The sequence below is a fragment of the Gallus gallus genome, chromosome 2, assembly GCF_016699485.2.
Source record: "Gallus gallus isolate bGalGal1 chromosome 2, bGalGal1.mat.broiler.GRCg7b, whole genome shotgun sequence".
NCBI classification, from domain to species: domain Eukaryota; kingdom Metazoa; phylum Chordata; class Aves; order Galliformes; family Phasianidae; genus Gallus; species Gallus gallus.
Genome location: NC_052533.1, coordinates 110,729,472 through 110,750,657, shown reverse-complemented (window position 1 = coordinate 110,750,657; position 21,186 = coordinate 110,729,472). Strand labels below are relative to the sequence as shown.

The following is a 21,186-nucleotide window of genomic DNA, read 5'->3' as shown; positions in this document are numbered from 1 at the left end:
AATTGTGTAGATGTGGCACTGAGGAACAACTGTTCAGTGGGCACGGTGGCTGACATTTGGACTAGATGATCCTGTCAGAGGCCTTTTTCCAACCTTAATCAGCTTATGATCCTATGATTAATCCTTTTTTATGGCACTTAAAAATTGGTACCTGCTGATCTTATCTGCCTAAAGAAGATCTCTGTCCTGTCAGTTATATGGTACATAATAGTAATGCAGAAGGGTGTTCAGGTTTCCCCTGCATCATGTATCTGTAATAGCATGGCTTAGCCTTTTCCACTTCAGTTACGCCCACAGTCTGTCTGGCACTTCTGTCAGTCTGTCTGTTCTTCTAAGCTTTTAAAGATTCCTTCCTTTGCAAAAGCACTACACATCCTCAGCTTAACAGTCAGTGCCACTGCCTGCACGTTTCCATGCTCGACGTGAAAGGCGCACTGCCCGGGTACTCCCCCCTTATGACCGCTAACAGAGCCCGTGTGACCAGCCCCGAAACCCGCTCCCTGCAGCGGTAGCGGTTTTAAATCCCCTCCACCCGCGGTACACGTTGGCGGACCTCTGCGGTTTCGCAGCCCCGCGGGCAGACAGCCGTCAACCATCGCTGTTTGCCCCGTAGCGACGGACTGAGGGGGTCGCGGGAGCGAGGAGAGGGAGGACTGAGGGCTCCTGGTGGGACGGGCAGCTGAAGAAGGCTCACAGTGTGTGCCATGTTCTCCCCTCCCCGCTCCGCCGCTGCCTCCAGCGCCAACCCAGAGGTTTTCACCTCGGATATGGTAAAAATGGAAGTTTGGGCGCGGAACCCAGAGGCCCAGCCCCGCCTCCCAGAGCTACAGGCGGGGGCGGCACCGCGGTTATCCCGGCCCGGGACCCGTTCGGCGTGGCGCTTCGTGTTGCTGCGGGCAGGTGAGGAGGGCGGGGGGCGGCGGGAAGGGGAAGGGATCGCCGCGCCGCGGGGATGGCGGGGCCTGGCGGGGCGTCATGGCGCTCTGCTCGGTGCGGTCCCCCGGCGGCGGACTGGAGGGAGGCGGGCCGGGCGCCTGCATAATCCCTCCGACCGCAGGCTTTGCTTTTTCCCTTGCCGCGCCGGAGCATCCGTGCGGGTATATGGAGCAGCCCGATGGAGATGTTTCCGTGGCCCTGCTGCTCTCCGCAGGGACAGAGGAGCCCGTTTCTTGTGCGAGGAGCCTTCTTCGGGGCAAATGTCTGAGAAACAGTCCGCTGGATTGAGTGCCCCGTGTATATATGTGTGCAAAAGGCGGATTGTGCGTTGAAGGCAGGGGGACCGGGCTCTGTCTTTGCTTGCCGGGTGGCAGTTCTGCCTCGGACGGATGGATCCGTCAAGTTCTGGGCTGGATGTGCTCATAACTCAAGGCGATAAGGAAAGCCGTAGAAACACAGCAATATGTGAGGTGTTTGGATTTATGGCTTCAAGCTGCACCAGGGAAGGTTCAGGCTGGACGTTAGGAAATACTACTCTGAAAGAGTGGTCAGGCTGTGGAATGGGCTGCCCAGAGAGGTGGTGGAGTCACCGAGCCTGGTGGTGTTCAAAGAATGTTTGGATGTTGTGCTGAGGGACATGGTTTAGTGAGAACCATTGGTGAAGGGCGAATGGTTGGACTGAGTGATCCTGTGGGTCTTTCCCAACCTTTGTGGTTCTATGATTTTATGAGGATAGGAATAGTGGGCAGTGTCTGTATGGGAACAGCAGGAGTGATTTTCTGTGGAACTGTCATAAAACTTCTGGGAAATATAAAATGGGATTTAATTCACGTCAAAAGGCAAGATGTAGAGTTGAACTGTTGTGAAATAGAGCAGTTAGGCTTGACAGAATAGAAAGTAGGAGCCTGCTGCAAAGAAAAAGAAAAGAAAAAGAAAAGAAAAAAAGAAAAAAAAAGAAAAAAAAAAAAGCAGGAGTCAAGAAGTTCTGTCTGGAAGAGTTTCAAGCTGCTTAATGCTACTCTTCCCACTGTGCTCTGCTAAGCCGGCAGCCAAGAGCAAAGCGCTGGGCCGCAGGACCGTGGTTATCCATTATTTAGTTGAGGCTGAAAGCCAACTGCGAGGTTTCAGTTTTGCTGCCATAGGTCTCTTGTGGCAGTTTCACTGTTGCTTTTCTGTTCCCTGGAATTATTGTGTTAGCTGATATGCCTGTCCTCATTGACAAAATGCTGCTTCAGTGTGAGTGCAAGTCCTTCAGATCCTCAGCTATATGGGTATTTTGTTGGAAGGAGAGCTCCCTTTAAGAAAGAAGATGTTAGTTCTTGCTCCCTGTGACATCATTTGCAATCTCATATTGTAGATAGGGTTATTACTCTGGAATTTGATATGCTTTATAGGTGGAGCCAAACCAAACATCTTGCATGACAACAGAAGTGATGTTTTCTGGAAGAGCAATGGAATTATTCAGATCAGTAACATTTGACATCCATCCTTAGTTGAGATGAGAAAAATATGGTTTCTAAACTTAAGGAAAGTTTATTCAGAAGATGCTATGTCCATTTGTTAGGCCTTTATAGCATGCTCAGTATTAAAGAATATGGGAGCTGCTGTTGGCTCAGATTTTAGAAGAGCAGAAGAGGAATTTCTCCCTAAAATTCTGAGCAAAACAGCAGTTACGAGCAAGCATATTTTGGTAACTCTTACATTGTCCTGCTGTGCATAATCAAGTGGGTCTTTAGGAAAAGATTGAATAGATGCCACTTGAATAGATGAGTAATAATTTCTCTGTACGTTGTTTGATAAAAAGGATGCTGCAAAGGTCTCAGCAAGGGGCTGGTGAGAGCTATCCAGTAGGACATGGCAAACATCAGAGTCCTATCCTGCTGTGGTCTTTGTTACAGTGGCAGTACAGAGAGATGCATTTAGCGTGTTGGACTCAAACTCGCACCATATGGTTGAAACCCTGGTCAGGGTTCATTCTTTCCTTCTGAAATGTTGGAGGTAGTGTACAACTGAAGTATGGGAACTAGAACTGAACCTTGATTGAGTGTCCTGACTACAAGGAAAAGTCATGCTCCTAGTTGTTTGTTTGTGGGGTTTTTTTTTCTCTCTTTGTTTCAATAATTCAATAATTTATGCTTTTCCTGCTCTGGCGAGGATTCAGCTGGAATGATGTAAAATTGGCTTGTGACCTGCCCAGCTACTTCCCACCCAGGTGTAAAGTTAATTCACTCTGTGTGTGGCAAACTACTTTCATATATCCTCAGTAAAATTTGTACTGGCGTTAGTAATGTACTTTAATAATCTGTTCCCATGAGTGGCTTTGCTTGTGCCAGTGCTTCTGCAGTCATCCTGTGAGCAGGGAGCTGGCTGCTCCTGCTGGGCACTGAGCTGGGGGTGCCCACACTGGGGTGCAGATAGAGGTGAAGAGTGCTGGGAAGTGACTTCTGCCTCTGAGCAGGTGTGTGGCTTATGGTGACCCTTCAACAAGCCCTCAGTAAGACCTGTACAAGGGTAAAACCTTCCATTTCCCCAGGGAGTGTAGGTGCATTTGTTTAAAAGGTTGCTTTCCCACAAAATGATATTGAGTGCCATCAGTTACTCTCATGCACGCCAGCCTGTCAGTGACCTTGCTGGTGACTTACCTGGCTGCTGAGATTACTTGTGTTACTTGTGTTAGACTTTGGAATAATGTTAATTTTTTTCCAGTCTTCTGGATTTCCCCTGATGTTTCCAGAGTTATTGAGAATGATGAGGCCAGAGGGATTTTCAGTTTGTTTTATTTCCTTTTTTCACTTATTTACTGATTTTGAAGCACGTTAGATACAAGAAGACACCTGAACGTGTTATTTGTTAATCTTAGTATTTTAGTAGATGATCCAGTCTCAATCCCTAGTTTCCTGTCACTGTGCAGAATATTCTAATTAATGTCTATATCATACAGCTATTATAAACATTATCAATGTATTTACTACATGCTTAGAAATGTTGTGTGCGATTTTAAGAAGTTCTAAGTTTAGCTGCTGGCTGTAGTAGTTCCCAGTCTGAAGCCTTCATAACAACGTGGCATCCATTCCCTTCCTTCCCTTACCCGGTGTTGCAGGCTGAATGAACTATTGGCAGTGGTGTTCACAGCCTCTGATTGAGTAGCCTGGGGCAAGCCCTCAGCATTGCCTTTGCCTAGAGCCTTTCAGCAGAGCGTGCTTTGCAGGCAGGGAGGATTTGTAGTCCTTATTCTATGTCAGCAGCTTAAACCAATTAGTTACATCCTTACAATAGAGTAGCACCACTGTATCAGCCTTATCCTTCTTAAGCACCTTCTAAGCAGAGTTTTTAATATCCGAATTATTCAGACTACTCCTTTTATTTCTTTCATTTTGCCTATAGAGTTTCTCATTGGTGAGAATTTCTAGGTCGTGTTATATTTTAGCCAGGCACCTATCACCAGCATACAAACAACTCCATACTAATTTTGTGTTGCTCTTTGCCATTTTGGTTTCATTTGTGGAATGCTGAGTATGATACAAAACAGTGCTTGCTTCCTCTGTGCTCCTAGCTTACTGTCCTTCCAGCTACTGCAGTTGATTTCTTTGGGTTGGTAGCAGCCACCACATCCTGGAGAGCCGAGTCAGTGCTCATAGTACTGAGGCTGTACTTTACACCACTTCGCCCTAGTATTTTACCCAGGGCTTCCAAGTAAAGAAACAGTAAGATAACATTTGGAGTCAGTGCTGCTCCTGTAAGTATTCAGCTGAAGACATAACGTCAGAGCTAAGTCTGGGCTTGCTGTACTCTATGATCTTGGCACTGACTATAGCAACTGTAATTTGTTTCTTGTTGGTACTTGTTCTGGTGCTGGGCCAGAAGAATTTACTTGTTAAACAAGCAGTAACCTGATTGAGGCAAATAAAAGCTGAATTCAGTTATGGATCACTGACTTTGATTGTAATGTTTAAATCTCTGGCTAATGCTTAAGACGCCTAAAACAAGCAAGGGATGCTGTGATGGTATTGCACTCCAGAGAGACCATTACCTGCTGTAATGCAACTGGAGTCAGGTGTGGGAACAGACCTATTAATAGCTGTATTTGGGGCAAAAATATCACTAGGCCCATGGAGCTTTTGCCAGACATGGTAAGTCTGAAAGAAGGATGTATTGGCGTTGTTGTTTGGATGGGGAAGAGCAGTGAAGAGCTTCTTCTCATAGCGCTGCCAGCAAGTAGCAAATGTTGCTCCAGGCTCCGCTAGCTCTGCAGAAGGAGCCACAGATGTCCAGACTTTTCCTACTGGCAAAATTGTCATGATGGTCTGCTGGGAAGAAGGGTATTCCTAAGGTACACACCTTACTTGCCTCATTCCCTGGCTGTACTCTAGACTCCAGCCCTTGTACTCAGAATCCTGTTGTCTAGCAGTATAGGAAAGACACATAAGTACATATGATAATTCTATCACCCTTTACAGGCAACAGTGGTAGCAATTACCAGCAGCTATCTTAACATGACAGAGAGAGGAAACATGACAGAGAGAGGAAACACGTTTGACTCTGAGCTATGCCAAAATAGCTATCATATATATATATATATATGGTAAAAATTTTCTTTTAAATTGAGATGCTTGCATGATCAATTAGATTGTTATTATTATTATTATTTTTCTCTTTCATGCAGGACATGATAGATAGAAGAGAATCCTGTGCCAGGACAGATACCTATGACCTACCTAAGCTACTTTGCTTGCATGCTGGAAGAATGGACTGCTGTGGAGTACCTGAAGAAATATTTTTTCCACATGGTCATCATATCAGTGACGATTAGTGCAATATTAGTTTTTTTTATAGTTCCTTTAACAATTCTATTTTTTATTTACCTTACTAACGTGTTGCTGATAATATATCAGAGGAATGGTGAGGTAAAAGCAGATCCCTTGAGTGATGTTTGGGATAGTGCAAGGAAAACTGTGGCAAGCTTCTGGGATATATATGCAAGAATATGGCATGGTAAGTATGACATGACTTATCTGAAGCTTTGAATTACAGTCAGTAGTAAGTACACCTAAGTTTTAATTTTAGATTTCTTCCAGATGTATGCAAGTGATTTTATATATATATATATATATATATATATATAAAGTTATGTATATGAAGTTATACTTTTCTTTGGCATCTAACCAAGAAATGTCTCCCTCAAAGACTGATTGCAATGTAGAGTATACAGAATATAAGGGAGCAATGAGATTGTATACAGGATACGTTTTTCTAGGTGGATAGGTGGATGCACTTCTTTTTATATGGTATCAGAATGAAGTACAGTGTTAATGTTAGTTTTACTGAGATAAGGGCAAGGGAGATAAGGAACTTTATTTCTGCTTTTGTAGCTGTTTGTAATTCATTTAATACAGGATTAAAAACAAAATAACTTATTGGAAACATAATTGCTGTATTTTTAGCTGAGGAAAACTTATTGTGTCATGATAATTCCAAGAACTGTATGGAAAAAGAAAAAATAAGGTGCCCTATTTAAGTCTGTACTGTAGCAGAACTTAAAAGTAACCTGATTTTTAGTTTAATTATGTTTAACCTTCAGACATTTTTTCACCACACCCTAGTCCCTAGGGAAATCCTCAGCCACAAGCTAGACACCTGTTCTTTGCACAGTTGTAGTTTAAGACTATTAGCAAGACTTAATTTGCTGCCCTAAGGATAAAGAGTAATAGGTTGTTATCGCTTACTTGCTGCTCTTCTTCACAGCTTCTCCTCTTAATCCTTAAATTCCTGCAACTTAGAACTTCTTTAACCTATTTTTAGAACTCTGCCTGCACCATCCTTGTCTTTTCCTCCCCAGATGGCTTATTTATGGAGCTGTAACAGGGATGGAGATAAAGGCAGGCCAGGTGGAATAAAGTTTTTATTTAGTAGAAGATGTGGCTTTTGCAAGCCTCCTGTTTTGGTTCCACCTAAAGCCTAGATCAAATATAGGAAAAACCAGGAAAGAGATACACAGAAGTCCATGTCTATGAGGAAGTTCCCTTCCCCCTGAAGGAATGGTTTTAACTCTCATGGAGAGAGTTTGTATTTTGTAGATTCTTTTCTGGACATAAGTATGTAAACCATGGCAACTTTGTATTATGTAAAATCAGAATGAAAAGTTCCCTAGCCTTTCAGTACCTAAACGGAGCCTGTAATGGGAAGGGAGTCAACTTTTTGAAAGGGTAGATAACAGCAGGACAAGGGGAAATGGTTTTAAGTTGAGGGAGGGAAGGTTTAGATTGGATTTCAGGGGGAAGTTCTTGACTGTGAGAGTGCTGAAGTGCTGGAACAGGCTGCCCAGAGAGGTTGCGGATGCCTCGTCCCTGGAGGTGTTCAAGGCCAGGTTGGAGTCTAGTAGACGGTCTAGTGTTAAATACGGAAGTTGGTGGCCCTGCCTGTGGAGTTTCATGATCCTTGAGGTCCCATCCAACCCTGGCCATTCTGTGTGTGTGTGTGTGTGTGTGTGTGTGTGTTTCCTCCTTTTCCCAAACTTTTCATTCTGTGCGACACAAAATAGAGATTTTTATTTCCATATTTCAGGAAAGCCTCATAGTTGTTTGCCTCCCCTTCTGATGAAGCTATTTCATACCAGTATAATACTGTGGGGCTTCGTTTGCTTGTTTTTTTTCACAGTGGGCTGAAGAAAGTTCCAAATGGGCAAAAATTTTCAGTGATGTGATTAAACTCATGTGGGAAAATGCCTGGTTCAAGTCTGATCTGATGATTAAGTTGCTCAACAAATTAAACCATTAAGTAGGATGATTTTGAGTGTGTTTGAGAGGCTTTCTCTTTGCTATTAATCATAAGTTCCATACAGAACTTAATTTTTTTCAAGATATCGCACAGGTGTTTACAACTATCTAGAAGTCATTTAATAAAGGACAGTAAAAAGTTTGCTTTAAATTGCCATGTGATTTACAGCTATCGTTGTTGGTGTACTGCTTTATATCCCAAACAGGTTATGAACTTCATGGTGTGGAAAATCTACCAGAAGGACCAGGCATTGTTGTTTATTACCATGGAGCTATTCCAATAGACTACCTCTACTTTTTATCTAGGCTATTTCTCTGGAAGAAGAGACTTTGTCTGTCAGTAGCTGATCATTTTGTCTTTCGTTTACCAGGTAAGAGCATGTTCTCTTGCATAGGCATCCTGAATTCACTTAAGCTGTTGCTGATCTTGGTGAAAAGCACATTTATTTCAATTGGAAGGCTTTTAAGAGGATATCAGAAATAGGATGAAGGTTACCAGATTGCTGCAAAAGAGACTTCTTTTTCAACGGATAAGTGACAAAGTAGTATTTCAAATTGAAGAGTCAAATATTTTTGTTATAAATATGTAGTAAACTTAAAAAAAAACACCACCAACCAGAAAACCCACAAACAATAGGAGCTAGGCCTAGCTATTTGCTGCATTAGTAGAAAATGTAGCTGAAGGTAATAGACTGAATAAAACTGTTTTTCGTGCATCCTCTCTTGTGCTACTAATCTGCTTTTTAGCAGAAAAATTACATTTTTCTGTAGATCCATTCTTTGAAGAATGCTCATGAGGATATGCTCTGCCAAAGTCTCCAAAAGACTTCTGACCAGGTCCTTCACAAAAGTTTGTTAGATAATTACACTGTTATAGGGGGAGACTTGTGAATTAGTAATTGTGAATTGGTTAAAAGGTGGGAAAGAAAGGGTAGAAATAAATAGTTAACTTAAGTTACAGAGAAGTAGTTAGTTATTGGCATACCAATGAAAATCTGTGCTGGCACCTGTACTCTTTGAAATGCTTATAGTCTTATAAGCATTAATTTATATCTATATAATTTTGAAATGCTTATAGTCTAGATCTGAAGTGAGGTAACAAAACTTTATCCTGGCTGTTTTTCTCAAGGCAGTAAAAGTTCACGGTGGAGTTACAATGAATAACCATAATGAATCATTAACATTAAATGATAGATGAAACTCAATAGAAAATGTAATGCGATGCAGGAAAAAAAAAAAAGAAAAACAAATTTAAATAGGCAAACAATGAACACATAATTAGGCTTTAAATTAATTATGTAAATGACTTTAAGAAAATATGTCACCTCAACTTTCAGCAATTACTGAAAGGCAAGTAGAATTTAAGGATTACCATGGAAAGAGAAGAAACAAAAAACTGCATGAAGGTGCTCATAATGCACATGGTGTCCACATCCTGAGTGCTGAGTGGAGTTCTGTTCTCCCCATGTAAGTGAAGCTACAAAGTAATTAAGACACACACCAGGGAAAAAAAAAAAGGAGAAACATGGATGATCAGAGGCCTGGAATGGCTTCCTCTGAGGAGTCAGGTAAAAGGAACAGGAACAGAAGTCTTACATCACTGAGGAATATAAAAATGAGTGACCTGGAAAAAATGAACAAGGTGTATATATAATATGTTCATGTAATACTTCACAATTTGTAGACAAAAAAAAAAGTTTCAAAGCCAAGGGAAAAAGGAGAATACTGAAGAGTTCATAAAGAGATTAGACAAAGTCAATGTCTGTCTTTGGCAGAAATATATATAAAATATGATGCATTGAGCAAAACTAAAAGTTACACTTAAAAGATGCAGGACTACTTTTTCCCACTGCCTTCCAAAATTTCTGTCATTCACCTTTGTCAAAGTTGCAGTGTAGACACCAGTTCTGACTGTATAATGTAGTTTTTATTTACATTTATTAATAGAATCAATATTTTTCAAGTCATGCTGTTCTCACAGTGATTTTGAAGATTAGGGACATTGTCATTTACAGAAGCTCCCTATAGCCATTAAAGACTTAAAATATTAATATAACATAAGAAAGCATAGAACGCTTCTTAAAAACATGGGTACAGGCACTGGAAGCAAGGATGTGTCAACTGGGAAGAATACAGGGATGCTGTCCAGACTTGCAGAGATGGGATTAGGAAAGCCAAGGCACAGATGGAACTGAACTTGGTGAGAGATGTTGAAAACAACAAGAAGGGATTCTACACATACGCAGACCAGAAGACACAGGCCAAAGAGGGCATACCTCCTCCACTAAATGAGAAAGAAGAACAGGCTACAACAGATATGGAGAAAGCTAAGGTATTCAATGAGTTCTTTGCCTCTGTCTTCACTAGCATCCAGGATTCTTACATCCCTGAACTTGAATCTCTAGGTGGGAACTGGAGGAGCAGGCTGTCCCTATACTGTAAGGGTGGAGCAAGTCTGAGACTGAATCATGAGACCAAATGTGTGCAAATCCATGGGGCCAGGTGACATGCATCCTAAGGTCCTAAGAGAGCTGACTGATGTGGCTGCTGGGCTGCTCTCCATCATATTCGAAAAGTCATAGCTGTCAGACAACGTTCCTGGGGACTGGAAAAAGGGAGACGTTGCTCCCATTTACAAGAAAGAGAGGAAGAGAGAGCCAGGCAACTACAGGCCAGTGAGCCTCACTTCTGCCTGGAAGATCATGGAACAGATCCTCCTGGAAAACGTGTTAAGGCACATGAGGGACAAGGGGGTAATCTGAGACAGCCAGCATGGCTTCACCAAGGGGAGGTCATGCCTGACCAATCTGGTGGCATTCTATGATGGAGTGATGGCATTGGTGGACGAAGGGAAGGCAACTGATGTCATCTACCTGGACTTCTGCAAGGCCACTTGATAAGTTGGTTCCTCTTTCTAGCATCTGAGCAAAACCACTACCAACCAATATTCACTCTGTATGTATTTTATTTACTTGGTACACCTTTGCTTAAATCTACATACATGAGCATTAGATCTTCATTTGTCTGTAATCTTGTTCTTACATGCTGTTTATTTATTGCAGGGCTCAAATTATTACTAGAAGTGACTGGTGTTATGCCAGGTACAAGGGAGGAGTGTCTCAGTGCGCTGAAGAATGGACACTTGGTGTCTATTTCACCAGGTGGAGTAAGAGAAGCCCTATTCAGTGATGAAAGTTACCAGCTCATGTGGGGAAATCGAAAAGGCTTTGCTCAGGTTGCTCTAGATGCGAAAGTGGTGAGTATTATGTGTTACCAATCCCAGTTTGTGCTTAATGCAAATGTGTTTCATTTTAAAAAGCACTTTAGATGCATTGGAAAATCTCCCAGACAGAAGAAGAGTTTCTGAGAGTAAAAGATTTCCTTTTCTAACCTCCTTCTTCAAGCACGGTAATTTTATGGAGCTGTATAACTTTCTTTCTTAGTGTCTCGTAACAGTTCCATTTCTATAGGTCCATCATGCAGACATTTACTTTCTTGTATTGACTGTATTTCAGATATCTACACTGTGGTCTTTCACAATATTGATGTAATGTTTTATGGTTTTGATTTTTTTGTTTGTTTTTTTCCTCATCATACTAGACTTAGAAGTTACGTTACTTTTACTTCTATGCACCCAGCCATTTCCTTATGTCTTTTAACGTATTAATGTTATCCTTTTTTTTTTATTTTTATTTTCCTTTTATTCTACGTTTATTTCTTTTCGTATATTCTGGGGGGGATCCAGGATTTTATTCTTACCATTTAACTTTTCTTCATGTTTGTGAACGATTATATCAGCCCATGCGTCTAGATGTAGATGATGTGTTTTCGTTAGCACTTGAGTTTGACTGAAGCAGTTTTTCCATCTTCCTCACTTATTATGCTTTCATTTGCATCATGGAATGATGTCTGAGTACATGAGCTGCATTCCTTTTGGCAGAAACTAAAACAAAAAATGGAATCTAATACCCTCCAGCTTCAAATGGGCATTCAGTCAATGGTACCAGATACGAATTAGTTCTAAGTAAATACAGGGCACTGAAATGTATTCAGGGTTGATGTCACATCCCCAGCGTCAGCTGTTTTCCTCCAGAAGAGTGTTCCTGTTAGTTCATACTGTGCTAATGTACATATGGCCACAATTTCAGTTATATTTTCTGTATGAATGATGACCTTCAAATACAAACTTCCACCACCGTGTCTGATATCTTCCATGAAACTTGAATTTCTTACCACCATTTTCATTTTTTGTCTGTGTAGCTGTATCTATTTTTTACCCCATTTGTTGCTTCTTATACTCTTAGTTGCTTTTGCCAGAACACCTTGGGTTGTGAAATGTGTCCTTTAGTTTAATATTTCTTTATTGCTCTATCTGCCTTTGAAATCTTGTTGGGAGAAAACTAAACACTAGAATAAATTTAGAGAAATTTAATTACTCAATGGAGAAAGTATTTTTAGCCCAGGACTCATACCTCTTTGTTGTATGGCCTTTTAAAAGTCATACTTTTGTGTTTCTGTTTCCTCCCTCTTTCTTTTTCCCCAGAAGTATGGGCTTTTAAATGTTAGCCAAAATACTCCATATATTGTAGGGGCTCGCACACCACCACTGCTAAGAAAATATCAGAATCTGGATAGGATAAACTCTATCAAATTCATGTCGGCATCTTGAATTCCCTTAAAGTATTCCTTCTAATGTATTAAGTTAATAATATACTTCAAAAGTCAGAAAGTTGTCACTTTAACAACTTAAAGTGATTTCTAATCACTTGTTTTCATATGTCTTTCAAGCTTCCTCAAACCTTAGAGCAATATTTTGCCAGATATTTTCACTTCACTTGCAACCTTAAAGTGTTACTCTAACATGTAATATAAATATCTTTCAAGTAAAAATTGAATAAAAAAAAAACATTGTGTGATCTTTATCAAAAACATCACAGAAATCCTTGCCATGAATCCTCGTAATCTTTTCACTTTTCCATAACTCAGAAGTAGGGAGAACTGAATAGTGAGTGATAGCTAACATTCCTAGCACCTTCTGTTGACAAGTGTTTTTTCTTCTGAGTTAGTGAATTGGGTATCCCTTGAAGATAAAGTTCTTGCAGCATGGAAAGTTCTTGTGGTCATTTCTATAACATATCTGGTAAAACAGACCAATGTAGGATTATCTGCTACCTAGTGAGCACAAGGAATATTATTCTCCCTTGACACCTACTAGCCTGAACTCACCTTTACAGTGCTGCTTGCTCTTTTTATGTTGTTACTGTGTGAGTGCAATCATTCAAAGTTTTCTTTTGTTTGTTTTTTCTCTTTATGATCCGGACTGGTTTTCAGTATTGTGAGCATCACTGTAACTAACTTGTGGGCTCCACTGGATTTTGGGCATCATTGCTATTTCTCTGGAAGTCTTTGACCAGAATTAACTGAGATGATTAAAAAAAAAAAAAGTTAAGTGCTGTGCACTTGATAATGTTGCCCACTCTACTACTCATATATACCATTTCTCATATAAAGTTAGGCCAACAATAGTAACTGGACTCTGTCTTTTGACAAATTTTGACTTTGGTTGCTCCTGTTTATACTTGCTACATCCTTTTCAATAGTGGTCAAACCAGTCTCAGACTTTGACTCAAGACTGTAGATAAACTCATCTAAACTGTCAGAACTTGCTCTGTAAGGTAGTAATTCATGTGCTTTGCTAATACTTACTCAGATCCTGGATAAAGGCAAGAGAAGACTAGTAGCAGTTCATTTTGAATTAATTCATCATACAGTGTAGCTATCAGCCAAAGAAACATTTTACTGTACCCATAATGACTACGTGGCAGTTCCAAATCTGCCGCAGGTGACTTTAATGGGGATTTCAAGACTGAAATAGCTTTATATATCTGAATAGACATTTCCATTCTTCATATAATGTTACAGAAGTCCAACAGTTCTCGCACTGAAAAACTTGAAGAAAAACAAAACAAGAAATGTAGTTTTATCCTCTGTTCTTGCTTGCAGAATTCCACATTCTGTTTCCACTCTTCATCTTGTATAACTACTCTCAACTGAGGACAGGAAAGGAGTGTGTTACTATTTAATGTAATGTTATGACTCAATGAACCTCCTGGACATATACCTGTATTTTGATTTTTCTTTCTTTTCTGTAACTTAAAATATACACATGTGAAGATCAAGAATGTTAGAATAATGGTGCCAGTCACTTTGGTTGGAGGCTGCAAAGATGCAGCAATGTTCTGAAACTGGTGATGGTAGGCTATAGCATTCTGAGCAAAAACAGGGAGATCAATTACAACCAGGTATTAAGAAGGGAGGGAATCAACAGTCAGGTGAAGAAATGATTGACAGGCTTAGTAAGTAAAGGGTCAAAAGTGAGGTGAACAGTAGGGATGTTGTCTGTCTTCACTTTGGTAGGGCTTTTGACTGTGTCTGCCACAACCTCCTGGTAGACAGGCTGACAAAATCTGGGCTAGATAAGTGGGCAGTAAGATGGATTGAGAAGTGGCTGAACTGCTGGGCTAAAAGAGTGGTGATCCACAGCACAAAGTCAAGCTGGAAGCCAGTCACTAGTGCAGTACCCAGTGTGTACTGGGTCCAGTGCTGTTTAATCCTTTGTTAATTATCTGAATGATGGGATAGAGTGTACCCTCAGCAAGTATGATAATGGTTAAAAAAAAAAAAAAAAAGGAAATTGGCCAAAACACCAGAGGGTTGTGCTGCTATCCACAGGGACATTGGGAACCTGGAGCAGAGAGTAGTCAGAAATACCTTTAAGTTCAGCAAAAGGAAATGCCAAGCCCTGACTATTGGGAAGAATAATCTTAGGCACCAGTATGTGGGACCGTGGCACCACTATAGAGGCCAACCACTATGAACAGAGACGCTGGACTAGGTGATCTCCATAGCCTCCTTCTAACTTCAACTATCTTGCAATTCTGTGACTTCATTTATTTATTTATTTATGAGTCGACTGGGTATGATCCAGCTCAGTTTCAATATAGTGAATCTAAATCTAGATTATGATTTTTCACTCAGAGAGTGGTGACACACTGGAACAGGTTGCGTTGTGGATGCCCCATCCCTGGAGGCATTCAAGGCCAGGCTGGATGTGGCTCTGGGCAGCCTGGTCTGGTGGTTGGTGGCCCTGCACATAGAAGGGGGGTTGAAACTACATGATCATTGTGGTCCTTTTCAGCCCAGGCCATTCTATGATTCTATGGTTATCGTGTCTCAGCCAATCAGACCTAAGGGTCTGGTTGTGTTGCTTTACAGTCACAAACTTATATGTAGTATGTACAACTTTTTATCAACCTAGGGACTGAATGCTGCTACTTTCTCCTTAACTCATCAGATGATCACTGTAGGCAAGTACTTTTTGCTTGCTAGATAGTGAAAAGATTATTCTCTTGCAGTCTTTTTAAAATTTAAAAGCTTTATGTATGTTCAGTATTTTTACAATGTGAAGGGTTGGTTTTTTTCATTAAATGATAATAATTTCTGTTCTGTGGTAGTGGCTCTTAACAGTATGATAGTGTTCTTTGCTTCCCTTCTTGGAAGGTAACTTCAACAACATGTTCAAAATAAAGTTCCATAAAATGTAAAGGGACAATACAGGTGAAAAAATCTTTGTATGTACTGATCTGTTAGTTTGTCTGCAGAATATAAAATCTTATTGCAGACTGTAAGATATGACTTTCAAGTTCAGATATCTTATGTGTCTTTCTTTTTAGCTACAATAATGAAGTGAGTTTGCTTTCTTATTCTGTAGTTGCTGAAGGACGTGCACTTCAAAGGGAGTGTAGTACAGGTCACTGAGGAGACACAGTTACCTTATTTGTCCAAGGAATTTGCTGAAGTTTCTTCCAGTGGCCTTATTATCCAAATATTATTTTAGTGACACCTTACCTTGAGAAATACTTTACTTTGAGGTGGGCCAAATGTGAATGTCTCCTTGCTTTCTGCAGGACTTCATGAACTGATTGCTTTTCTATTCACAACGTATGAGTTTAACTTTAGACAGAGAAATTGTAAACACTTAATTTTTTGATTCTGCAAATGATACTGCAATAAATGAATAACATAAATGTAATTTCTCATAGAATTCCAGTTAAGTTTTACAATGTATGTTCAAAGGGAAGGATATAAACCTTTCATACATTATCACTCATTTTCCTTACAAGTGGTGACTTTAAAACAACAGTGTTTGTGGGAGCTGAGAAATATGATCTGCTTTCTATATTGGAGTTTATTTGATTCACTGACTTGTTGATTTTTACTCAAATAACAGCATGTTAAGGAAGTTCACTGTCCATTTTAGCTTTTGCTGTAATATCAGTTAACATATATTACTGAAGATAAGCTGCACTTCAAAGGCATGGGAAATAAAACCAGACCTGATCAGGATGCAAGTCAGCATCCAAAAAACCAACAAGGTGGACTAAGAGTAACTTTGAGAAAATAGAACCAGCAGCTTTTGAAATGGCTAAGAGGCCAGCAAATAACCACTAGGCCATCTCTGTCTGCCTGCCCCTTACACCTTGCTGAAAACAGCTATCGAAGTTCTGTATCTTTTTATCAGCACAATCACAGTAGGACTATTGTGTTCAGAAAAATAGAAGTTTCTCTTCTAATTTTCTGTTCTGCTATGAGAGAGATTATGCAGTCATCACCCTTTAAAAAACCAGAGATTAAAACTGTGATTCTGATCTTGCATTACCGGAATAATCCTTGAATCAAACCCAAGGATTTGATCATCTGCCTGCTTACAGGTAAGTACCATATTGCATCACAGTATGGTGAAACCAGGGCACTTGACCCTTGCAGCCGAAGGCATTGCATCTTATATTGCATGCGTGCAAATCTTTCTGGAAAGTTTCATTGGTATGGTCTTTAGTTAAGATTCCCGATGTCCAGGATAGGCTTTCAGAATGAGACCTGGGACACAAAACTCAAAATCAATTGCTGATAAAGGCACTTAATGCCATTGTAAGGAAGCTTGCTGATTTATTGTCTTGCTTAGGCAGAACAGAAGTTTAAGCGTTTGTTATGATCACCAAAGAAGATATGAAGATCATTCAATAGACTGTTGACTACTGGGAAGGGATGCACTGTCCCTCCCTTCATGACTTCCGAAGAAAAATATTTAGTGTGTGTCTATGTCTCAAACTGAAAAGTTAATTTTAATAAATGATCAGAATTTTGGAACTTCTGGATTTTAAGATAAGCTCTAAATATAATGCATTATCATTGCAAGATACACTGCAGCCTTCAGTGTATTGATGATAACAAAATTCCATGTTTTCTACCGGACCAACTGATGATCATCTTTTATATTCAAGTAATTTTCTTGGCTGTATTAACAGACACTAAAATACAGATTCAAACTTGTTGTAACATTTTGACCTTTTTGTTTTTCATGGTTCCATAGCCCATCATTCCAATGTATACTCAAAATGTCCGGGAGGGATACAGAATGTTTAAAGAACGAAGTAAGAACTTTAAAATATACTTCAAACATTTGGAATGTTTCATCCACTTTCCTCCTAGATTTTGCTTTTCAGACTTCTGCTTACTTTAGATTCTTTAACATGCCTGTTGCAGGTCACAGGTATCTCAAATATTAATTGATTGGTGTTGCGTGATTTCATTCTCTAATGCAGTCTTATTTCAGTGATCTATTAATTCTATCAAGCTTTGTGTTGATGAGCAGCTGCCTAAATCCTGTCATTTATTCTTGATTGCCAAATGAAGTGTGTATTTTTAAGGAATCTTCAAAATCCATCAGATTTCAAGCTTGCATTGTGTTTTCTGTGTCTATAACTTGCTTTTTCCTTCTCTCCAGGATTTTTCAGACAATTGTATGAAACTACTCGATTGCCATTCACTCCTCCATATGGAGGACTTCCAGTTAAATTTCGCACATATATAGGGGAGCCAATACCTTATGATCCAAATATAACTACAGATGAATTGGTTGAAAAGGTAAGTTAGCTCTCCTTGCAGTCATAGGTGGGGTTTGTTCCTAGCAGGTTTAGGAGGCTGCATGCAAAACTCATACTAAGACTTTATTTATGCTTATTCTTGGATTTTAGAAGAATGCTATTTTGTATACCTGTATAAGTGAAGTTTAAAGTTCGCATGGAACTGACTTGCTTGTCTCAGTCAGGTACTTCACCTCTTAAGACTTAAAATTGAGTTTGAGATGGGAGCAGTGGTCTAGTTGACCTCTGTCTGATCCTGCCTTGGAAAGAGCCAGGAAAAGTTTAGTTACCTTTTCCTTATATTATCATGATACACTGCCATCGTTCTGTACAGTAGATCACTGTAGTATCTGGCTCTCTTGAGTTTAAATAGTTAAGAAAAACTAGGAGAGGTTATTTTGTATCCCTAGCAGAAATACATAATTTGCATTATCGATGAATTTATGCATTCTCATCACAAATTTGCATTTGAACCTTTTGTAAGGTAAATATTAACAGAGTTCAGATATTGTCTTATCATGTGTACGCTGAATATGATAAACTTGCAAAAGAATTCATGTTGGGAAGGATGTATGGAGTTCCCAAGCCTGGTTGCAGCACTGCCAGCTGTGAAATCAGATTAGGTTAGTGAGCCTGGAAGTTGCATAAGCTTAATATCTGTATGTGTTAAAAGCTACTTGGGCTTAGTAACTCTCAGGTTTTATATGTCTCAGTAATTTGAGCCTATCCAAACTGCAATCAATATTTTTATTGCTTTCATTTCAAAATAGAACATTGTTAGGATAGCTAACTAACATAAAAGAGAACTTTTTTTCTTAAATTAGATCTGTGTGTGAATTTCCCAATACCTCTTAAAACTGACAAGAAGCCAGTGATTGTACTGTTCTTTATCAGTGGGTATGTAAAGGTCAACTTTCTCCTCTCTTTTCAGACAAAGACTGCAGTCCAGGCTCTAATAAAGAAGCACCAAACAATCCCAGGCAGCATATGGAAGGCTTTATTGGACAGATTTGATAAACATTGTAAAAGTGATTAGAATACTTAAGTTTATTTTACTGTTTTTACAGCATGCAGTAAAAGACAATGTCCTGCAGCAGCAATGACTAATTGATGTTTAACCAGTTTAATTTACAGGTTTCTATAGTCAACAGAAGAAAACAGACAACCTCCTGAAGATTCCCCTACTTAAGCTCTTTTGCTCTTTGAGAATATTGAAGTAAGGAAGAGCAGGCCCTTCAATAAGAAAACTTGCATATAATAGGCAATGCAAGTACTAAATTTCCCAGAAGGAGATCATGTAGCCACTATGTGACAGGTTCCCAAAACAAATATTTATGTGCATCTGATGGGCTCAAAAGTTTTGCCTGGTTCTGTGGGTTTTAAGAGTTTTGTTTTTAAGCCAGGTATTAAACTCATACAACACAGCAGCTTAATGGCTCAGTATCCTTAAATGTAAGAATTCTGCATCCAATGTTTTGCTCTGATGGAGAGAAGTCTCCTATCCCCTTGGTACAGTGGAGGGAGAGGTCCCTCTCCCCTTTCATAAGGGGAGAATAAATCTGGCTAACTCTGGAGAAGAAATAACAGTGACAGAAATTCCTGATTCAGATTCTAACTACAGTTTGAGGAAAAATTTAAAGTTTTATACTCTCAAATAAGGAAAAAAGGCTTCAGTTAAGTCTAGCACTATGCAAATACATGTAGTACTACTTTCAAGTCTGTGTTGGTACACTCATGCACTATTGCACCATGCGGTACAGATATAGTGCTGCTTGGAAAGTGGATGTGCAAGCAGTGTCATTTTCCTACAGCTTTCAGAATACTGAATCTTGTTGTAAAACAGAATGTGTTTTTACAAGCTAGGGGATCTTGCTATTGTTGGGAGCGGGAGAGCTTTGTGTAATTCATTAAAATTAATTCATTAAAATTAATTCATTGAAAGCAACCAAGTCTCTTAACTTCGGACATGAAGGAAGGTCATTTTTTGTGCCTCAGTGTTTTTTCTTGTGCTTTTAATACCTATATAATCTCTTCCCTCAACATCTTAAAATCTTATGTAGCATCTAATAACATGTATATGTCAGCCTATTGTCACTAGAAATCTAAATGTACTCTTTGGATTAAAATAAACCTCTCCTCTTCCTGTATTCCTTCTCCCTAAATATTTCTTGCATATCAGAAGACGGGAGCAGAATGGCCAGGTGAGCATACCTTGAAGAATTTTTTTTCCCCTTAAGAAAAAAGAAAATAATCCTGTCCTGAAAAAAACTCAGAGCTGTTCAAAGACAAGAATGTTTACTTGAACACCTCAACTATAATTGCAATATGCAAGCAGAAGGATTTTTCTCTCAGCAGGCACAAAACTCGAGCAAATTGAGATGCTGACCACTATGCCGGGAGATGAATAGGAATTCAGACCATTGAGTCTCATGTAACTTACACCAACAGTGTAAGCTAAAATTCAAAGCCTGAGCTTAATGTAAATGAGAAAAGCAATTAAAAGAAAGGGTTAGCAAATGCTAAAGCAAATACAGATGATGAAGCAACAGTAATGAGGAGTAAATGGAAGCTGAAAGCATTCGTTGTGTCACAGAAACTACACAGAAGGATTAGATAGCATTGTTCTCTGACTGTCCTATTCCATTCTCCAAGCACCTTTGCATGATCAATTGATACACTTCAGTCACCTGCATTTTGGGAGTTACACAACCTTTGAGACTCCACGTGCTCTGGTACCTGACCGTGCTGCAACATGGAATAAAGCACTACTAGTCTTGGAGAGAGGGTATGTGATCCAAAACAGTGGTTCTCTTTCAAAGAAGGGCTCTCCTATATCAGACAGCTCTTAACAGTTTGTTCAAAAAGTTCAAGGCTTTTCTGGGCTATTTCGTCTTATAACTGCATCCCCATATTATATGCAGCTTATCCGAACTGTGTGAAACTTAATTTTTATAGGTTTTTTTCCTATCACAATTGTCTTGAGAGTATGTATGGGGTTCTCAAGGTGATGGACAAAAATGTTATTTAGAGACCTAAGTGGTTTCGAATAAAGAATAAGACACTGATTTTTCTCAAACGAAAACAAGTTAAGCCATTTTCTCCCTCAGAAATGTGTTAGAATACTTCACCAGTAAAGAATTCTAATGTGGAACTGTGCTAATACAGAAACTAGAATTTGAATCTGATATTATAGGAACTAGCAGAAACAGGAGCGTCTTTTCATGCAATTGTAATTGCTTATCAAATTACTTCCCTACAATGCAAATTGTCTGTAATACATTAAAAATAGTAAATGCAGATGACCTTTGCCTGCCTGAAAACCTAAGACATATTTATGACTCATTTGGTATAGTTTGCTTAATAAACCATGCAAGCAAATCCTGTTAACATTTCATACTCAATCTACAAGATGCTGCACTGGGGACAAACATGACACTGCAAACTATGAAGAAAATATTATCTGACAGTAAAGTTACAAAGATGCACAACTGCAG

At 39.5% G+C, this 21,186-nt stretch overlaps 1 protein-coding gene across 1 annotated transcript; it reads left to right on the top strand.

The window, feature by feature from the left end:
• Positions 1-850: 850 nt before the first annotated feature.
• LOC421125 (transmembrane protein 68-like) lies at positions 851-19,637 on the top strand. The gene is made up of 7 exons (XM_419207.8): positions 851-900; positions 5,600-5,928; positions 7,916-8,080; positions 10,772-10,965; positions 17,140-17,200; positions 17,554-17,693; positions 18,624-19,637. Exons 2-7 carry the CDS (start codon positions 5,643-5,645, stop codon positions 18,726-18,728), a joined length of 951 nt encoding a protein of 316 aa, XP_419207.1. The 5' UTR covers positions 851-900; positions 5,600-5,642; the 3' UTR covers positions 18,729-19,637.
• The last annotated feature ends 1,549 nt before the right edge of the window (positions 19,638-21,186 follow it).

Bases quoted from the DNA above. Each gene is read 5' to 3' on its own strand.
- LOC421125 (XM_419207.8), top strand. From the start codon at position 5,643: ATGACCTACCTAAGCTACTTTGCTTGCATGCTGGAAGAATGGACTGCT. The intron at 8,081-10,771 runs GTAAGAGCATGT...TATTTATTGCAG, and splicing joins TTTTGTCTTTCGTTTACCAG to GGCTCAAATTATTACTAGAA. The intron at 10,966-17,139 runs GTGAGTATTATG...ATGGTTCCATAG, and splicing joins TTGCTCTAGATGCGAAAGTG to CCCATCATTCCAATGTATAC.